General features: G+C 48.2%; 1 protein-coding gene across 1 annotated transcript; it reads right to left on the reverse strand.

Moving 5' to 3' along the window:
- Positions 1 to 4,039, reverse strand: SLC25A53 (solute carrier family 25 member 53). The gene is made up of 3 exons (XM_081899459.1): positions 3,627 to 4,039; positions 402 to 2,396; positions 1 to 112 (listed from the first exon to the last, which is right to left on the reverse strand). The coding sequence occupies exons 1-2, from the start codon at positions 3,643 to 3,645 to the stop codon at positions 1,504 to 1,506; spliced, it is 912 nt and encodes a 303-aa protein (XP_081755585.1). The 5' UTR covers positions 3,646 to 4,039; the 3' UTR covers positions 1 to 112; positions 402 to 1,503.
- Between the last annotated feature and the right edge of the window lie 3,601 nt (positions 4,040 to 7,640).

Below are 7,640 nucleotides of genomic sequence, written 5' to 3' on the forward strand. Positions count from 1 at the left end.
TCTTTCTACTGAATCAGTTTAATTCATGCCATTAGTACAGAGATACAGCTCACTTAAAAAAGCAAGGTTTACTGCATTACACATAACGATTTGTGTCTGTATACTGTGGTGCCTCGCAAGACGAAAAGAATCCGAAGCAAGCCCATTAGCGCTATTAGCGGCTTAGCGGGCTTAGCGGATCAGCTGTTAAGCGGCTTAGCAGATCAGCTGATAAGCGGCTTAGCGGCTTGGGAAAAAGGGGGGGGAGGAAAAAACCCCCGCAGGAACTCGCAAAACATTTTCGTCTTGCGAAGCAAGCCCATAGGAAATTCGTTTTGCGAAGCACCTCCAAAACGGAAAACCCTTTCATCTAGTGGGTTTTCCGTCTTGCGAGGCATTCGTCTTGCGGAGCACCACTGTACTAAATAACTAGGTACGCATGTGGGTGCATATATCTGCAGCAATAAGTACAGGCCCACTTCATCAGAAGAGTCAGAGGTGAGTTTGGCTTATCAAAGTCTTCAGTGTGCAAATTAATTCAACCATTGCATTGCATTGTTTGTTCCTTGCTGCCTCGGTTTGTTAACAGTGGAAGCCCCCTTGTGTTTACTCAGAAGAAAGTGGCAGTGTGTTCAAAGGGACTTCCCCTTATGCTTGTTTAGCACGGCAGCTTAAATTAATTAATACCCGCATGCAGCAAGTTTTTCCCTCCAGCTAGAGCTCACCTGGCACTTCTCAGGTGGGTTCAGGCACTTCTCAGGTGGGCACCATTCCCATTCTAAGAGAATGAGGGAGGCATTCATGGTGAGTTGCGGCACCTCTTTTTCTAGAAAACCAGCACTGCCCGCATATAGTACAAAAAGGAAGAACCTGAGGTGTGGACCTCCAGTTTTGGTCCTGCCTAAACCCAGGCAAGCACCTGTTCCTCAGAGGCAGGTCCCCATCTCAATGGGAACCACTTCTGATGGTGCTGAGGACTGCAGTTGGAGGCACAGACTGGATTGAGGAGAAGGCCTTAGGTGGCAAGATCAGCAGGTGTTTCTCCAACAGCTTCAGGTTTCTGCAGAGGATTCTGCGACCTGTATTTTCCACCTGCTGTTTTGCTCTAGAACTGAGTCTCTTCCCCACCTCACCCCAAGATTAAACATTGCCCTTGTTATGTACTGAAGTTCTCACCCTGGGCCAGCAGGGGGATACTGTAGGTAGTTCAGGTCCACATATGCAAATAAGGGATCGAAAGTGACGTTCAGTGATTGGATAGTTACAGAAAGTTGTTACAGTTACGTTGTACTGGAGCTCTATAAAGCAGGCTGGCTGAACCCTTCAGTTCAGTTCTGTTCTAGCTTACAAATAAAGAGCTGTTTGGAGAATCGCTGCGTCGTCTGCTATGTCTACCCACAACTTAACAGTCTTCCATACTGTTTTCCTCTCCCTGCCTCCCCTACGGGGACCTTTCCTCTCTGGCCTGGCCCGGAATAATGTCCCCCGCTCTGGGAAGGCCTTAACGGGATGGGATAGGGGCTCCTAGCCCCTGATGTCCACAAGCAAGTCATAGATGGCTGTGGTGAGGCCCCATGTGACTCCGGCCCGGAGGATGAGCAGGGACCCTCCTCTGTAGAGGAGTGTGGCTTTCCTGCCCCGAGCCCTCCAGACGGCTGCAGCCGCCGCCGGGAGTCTGAGGGCTTCCTCCTTCCCCACCTGAGACTGCACGTTGGCGATGAGGACGCTGAGAGGGAAGAGGAGGAAGGAGATGGCGGTTCCGTTCACGCTGCCCGACACCAGGGCCGGGAGCCAGCGGGGCAAGCCCCTGTCAGACAGGCCATCGCGGAGGGGGTCCTTGAAGGAGAAGTAGAGGGCACAGCCCAGGCCATTGCGGGTCAGGATGAGGCTGAGGCCTCGGTAGTAACCCAGGGCCAGCCTCTCCTTGGGGGCGTAGGAGTTGAATTCCTCCAGGATGCTCCAGGTGGTGGGGAATCTCCTCACGGTCCGCCCGTCCTGGAGAACGTTCTGGACCCTCTCGAAGGGCCCAAAGGCCAGCGCTTCCAGGAAGCCCGAGAGGAGGCCTGCGAAGGCTCGGTCTCTCAGCGAGTAAGGCCCGGGGGAACTGTCTGAGAAGGCCCGGAGGAGGTTGTCGTGGGTGCCGTACATCAAGGCCCCCTGCAACGTCCTGGCCAGGAGCGGCGGGGCAATGCCTCGTGCAAAGCTGGCAAGGCCCTCCTGGCGCAGCTGGCTGATGGCCTCCGTGATAGACAAGGCATGGAGCTGCTGGCGAAAAATGGTCTTGTAGACGGGGAAGGTCACCAGCGTGGTGGCGAAGCTGGAAGCAGCTCCCACGGCACAGCTGGCTGAGCTCCATCTTTTGTGGTGATTCTCCTCCATCTTCTCGGAGTTCCTGCTGGGAGTCTTCCTCTTTTGGACTGCAAGATTTAGAAGAGAGAAATAATAACAACAATAATGTTAGTATTTGTACCCCACCCATCTGACTAGGTTGCCCCAGCCACTTGGACAGCTTCCAGCATATTTAAAAACCAGAGTGCACAGAAACACCGTTTTTCTTCCTGCCACAGGGGTACCTATTTATCTACTTGCACTGGTGTGCTTTCGAACTGCTAGGATGGCAGAAGTTGGGACAGAGCAACGGGAGCTCACCACCATCGCACAGATTCAAACTGCCAACCTTCCGATTGGCAAGCCCAAGAGGCTCAGTGGTTTAGACCACAGTGCCACCCGCGTCCCGGTTGGGAAAGACATCCCCCGCCCTGCGCATGAGACCCTGAAGAAACATTGCTTCCAGTCAGTGTAGACAATATTGGGGTAGGTGGGCCAACACCCTGACTGGGCAAGATGGTGTCCTAGGTTCCTATGAGACTTATATGACTAACATGAGGGGTCTGTCACACAGAGGAGTAGCCGGGGGGGGGCGTGAGAGAGATGCCCCCCTTAAATGAAGCAAAGCAATTAAAAATACTTAACTAAAAGTAGAAATTGTAGAAAGATTCTGACAGATTTTTCTGAGCATGTGGGGTCAAAAGAAAGTAATTTAAAACAACTCTTGTTGAGACATATCATTCTGAATCTGCTAGACAGAGCCAGTCATAAGATGAGTGTCCTGCCTTTCCCTAACATAAATACTGACTATGCCCCTTCATAAGAAGCAGGGCTGGGGGAGAGGAGGGAAGCAATGGCTCTGTTGTGGCCTGGAGCTTTTATCCTTCTCCGATCTGCAGTAATGTTGCAGGAGGGCTCACTTTCTTCTCGGAAAGGTGATGCTAAGGGGTTTCTGGCCGGGGAGCAGAATGCTGCACTAGATGAGCCACTGGCCTGATCCAGCCTTAGATCTCTTCTTCAGATCTGCTCTACCACCTCATTTGGCTGCATGCGTAGATCAGGCCTCACATGAATCAACTGCAACACTGATGGGAGCCATTCTGGCAGAGCTTCCTGCAAAATGGGGTGGGGTTGCGTTTGCTGAGTCTCCTTAAGGCTCCATCAGTCTGCAGGGGATCACCTTTTGTTAGGAGGTCCCATCACAGAGGGTAGGCAGATCCCAACCCCCCCTCCACCCCCCAATCCTCTGGACAGCAGCCTCTGAAAGCCCCACATTTTGGCAGAGGGTGATGCATCAGCACCGGCCTTGGCTCGGGTACCTGAATGAATCTTCTCCATCCTAAAGGCCCCAAGTGATGCTCAGAGGTGCAGTTCTTCCTTGCAGCGCTCCAAGGAAACAGCAGCCACAGGCCAGGAGATCTGTCCCCTTGCCATCCTCCTCCCTTAACACTCTAGCTCACTTACTCTATTCTTCCAGGTGCCAGGGGGGGGGCGGGGTTGCAGAGAGAGAGAGAGAGAGACGCCTCCCACTTCCTTTCTCACAATAAGCTGCTGCTGCTGTCTGTGCGGTCCATGGACTTCCGGCTGCCTGTGCTCTCCTGCTCAGCAGCCAAAGATGCATTCGCTGCATCCTTTGGCGTCAGGAGAGCCCAACCTCTTCTTGCAACGGAGCGCTGCAGCTTTGCAGAATATTAAGCAGCTTTGCAGAAAATTAAACGAAAGGCTTCTCTCCGCCGCTTCCCCCAGGCCCTGCAAGACAACGCAGAAAGTGGCTACTAGCTCCCATGTGCGCAGCCTTTCGCAGTCTTTCCTTTCGCAGTCTTTACAGAACTTAAGCTTAATGGTTGCCATCAATTGGATTTTAATTAATTTTTATAATGAAATGTTGCACTATTTTATTGCTGTTAGCCGCCCTGAGCCCGGCTTCGGCTGGGGAGGGTGGGATATAAATAAAATTTATTACTATTATTATTTTGAATGAAATTTTGAATTGCAGAACTGTCCACGAAACATTAAGCAAAAAACACAGCACCACGCGCTCTCCATCAGGAGCCACAATGATTTTCTCCAGTCAATACCTGGGTTGCTTTGGATGAGATTCCTGCACGACACGGGGTTGGACTAGATGAGCCTTGGAGATCTCTTCCAACTCTACAATTCTATAATTATTTTCCTTATATGTTATTTTATTCTAGGGCCACTGTGCCTCTGTGAGTGTTGTACAAAACCACTCTTGATTGGGGGGGGGTCGCTGTGGAATTCAGGAAAGTCCCCCCCATTAAGAAAGTTATATGCAGGATTGGAATTGCCCAAGAAAGACGTTAGATTGTTTTTGTATGCCACACCTGCAGCAAGAATTTTGTTAGCCAAAAATTGGAAATTGCAAGAAATACCAAGAGTGGAGGAATGGCAGATGAAGTTGATGGACTTTTTGGAGCTGGCTGACCTGACTGGAAGGATCCGCGATCAGAAAGAGGAGGCATATCAAGAAGATAGGAAGAAATTTAAGGATTATTGAGCTAGATATTCTAATATAATATAAGTAGAACTGTTTGTAAGTACCAAATTGGCCTAGGAGTAAAATGTGTTGAATTGTATAACATTATGGATTGAAATTATCATTAAGAGAAAGAAAGGTAGCAATTTGAATTAAGTTTTTTAGAAAGTGGATATTGGAAAACTGCTACAATGAGATTTATGGAAACTCAGTTGGGGGGGAAGTGAGGAAGTCACTTAACAATGTAAATTAAATAGGGCTTCAAACAGTTAGGCATTTATATGTTTGCTCGTTTTTTTCTTTTCAATATTGTAATTTTTTTTCTATGTGTGTTTGTTGTAAATTTGGAAAACCAATAATATTTTTTGGGGGGGGGGGAAAGAAAAACAGAAAAGAAAATTATATGCAATACTAGGGAGCCCTTGGTGTTGACGTGGAAAGTTAAATCCACCGCTATCTGGCTGGAAGTGGGAGGGAGGGGGAAGGCTGTTTTGTTTGGGGATCGGATCACTCTTTTGCAACCCATTTGCCCCCCCCCCATGACTCCCAAGCCTACAGCGAGCCGGGAGAAGGGAGGAGTAGCATCGCTGGGAGTTGTTGTTCTCTTTGACATCTGGTGGGAGGGCATTCCACAGGGCGGGTGCCAATACCGAGAAGGCCCTCTGCCTGGTTCCTGTAACTTGGATTCTCGCAGCAAGGGAACTGCCAGAAGGCCCTCAGCGCTGGACCTCATTTATTTATTTGGTTTTTCAGATTGAAATTTTACCTCACATATCCAGCACACAACATAAAAGTCCAAGGAATCTCTTGGACTTCCCTCCTCCCCTTTGTGGGTCCTACTGTTAATCTTTTCCTCCTGCATCTTTTATAATAATCCAAATCTTTTATCTCTCCATTGTATCCAAAATTCACCATTAAACTACAAGTGACCTTCCAATCCTACAAACAATTTTAACTGTTTACAATAAAATAAGTTATAAATTTTCCCCATTCCTTATTTAAAAAATTGTCTTTCTGATTTCTGATTCTTCCGGTCATTTTAGCCATTTTGGCATAATCCATCAACTTGATCTGCCATTCTTCCCTGGTAGGGACTTTATCTTCTTCCATCTTTATTTAAGCTCCCTCTTTATTTAATTCCAGCATCCTCTTCTGGCAGTGGCCAACCAGACCCCAATGGCAAGCAGGTGTGAGAGGCAAATCTACAGTCATGCTTCAGGTTAAAGTTGCTTCAGGTCGAGCATTGCACTCCGTGGCGACCCGGAAGTAACGGAATGCATTACTTCCGTGTTTCGCCACTCGCACATGCACAGTTGCTCAAAATGACGTCACACACATGCACAGAAGTGGAGAATTGCGACCCGCGCAGACATGGGTCTCTTCAGGATGCGAACGGGGCTCCGGAACGGATCCCGTTCGCATCCAGAGGTACCACTGTATACCTATCGTCATCATCATCATCATTATCATCATCTAATAATTTGTATACCACCCTTCATCCAAAGATCTGAGGGCAGTTCGCAGCATAAAAACACAATATAAAAATGCAAAATACATAATAAAAACAAGAGCAAAACAAATCAGAAGGCGATTAGGCCGGATCTGGCCCCCAGGCCTTAGTTTGCCTACCCATGGTCTAGAACAGTGTTTTTCAACCTTTTTTTGGGCGAAGGCACACTTGTTTCATGAAAAAAAATCACGAGGCACACCACCATTAGAAAATTTTTAAAAATTTAACTCTGTGCCTATATTGACTATATATAAAGTAATTCTCTTGAATAGGAATCAAATAAACACAAAGAAAGTATTTTATAATTACTTTATTATGAAATAGTAAGTAAACAGAAATATGAAAAATTATAAAATACTTTATTTTTAAATCTTTTGAATTTTTCAATTTTTCCCACGGCACACCAGGCAACATCTTGCGGCACACTAGTGTGCCGCGGAACAGTGGTTGATAAACACTGGTCTAGAACACACCCTTTGTGTGCTGTGGGACAGGAAGAAGAAGAAGAAGAAGAAGAAGAAGAAGAAGAAGAAGAAGAAGAAGAAGAAGAAGAAGAATTTGGATTTGATATTCCACTTTATCACTACTCTAAGGCAGTGGCATAGCATGGGGGGTGCAGGGGGGCTGGCCGCACCGGGCGCAACATCTGGGGGTTAGGGGGTGCAAATTACTTGCCTTGCCCCGGGTGCTGACAACCCACGCTACGCCACTGCTCTAAGGAGTCTCAAAGCGGCTAAAATTCTCCTTTCCCTTCCTCCCCCACAACAAACACTCTGTGAGGTGAGTGGGGCTGAGAGACTTCAGAGAAGTGTGACTGGCCCAAGGTCACCCAGCAACTGCAGGTGGAGGAGCGGGGACACGAACCCGGTTCCCCAGATTACGAGTCCACTGCTCTTAACCACTACACCACACTGGAAAGGCTCAGTGGCATATACAGTGGTACCTCGGGTTACATACACTTCAGGTTACATACGCTTCAGGTTACAGACTCCGCTAACCCAGAAATAGTACCTCAGGTTAAGAACTTTGCTTCAGGATGAGAACAGAAATTGTGCTCTGGCAGCGTGGCGGCAGCAGGAGGCCCCATTCGCTAAAGTGGTGCTTCAGGTTAAGAACAGTTTCAGGTTAAGAATGGACCTCTGGAACGAATTAAGTACTTAACCTGTACAGGTACCACTGTATGGCAGAAAAGTGCCAAGTTCCAGAATCAGGTAACAAGCCTGAGTGGAAAGGCAACCACTGCCAGGGTCGACAGGCTTGTGGAAGGCGCAGAGCTCAGTGAGGGTTAAGTAAGGGGTCTTACTTAACACGAGTCCAAGGTGTGAT

The sequence above is a fragment of the Podarcis melisellensis genome, assembly GCF_964234715.1.
Source record: "Podarcis melisellensis genome assembly, chromosome: 2".
Lineage (NCBI taxonomy): Eukaryota > Metazoa > Chordata > Lepidosauria > Squamata > Lacertidae > Podarcis > Podarcis melisellensis.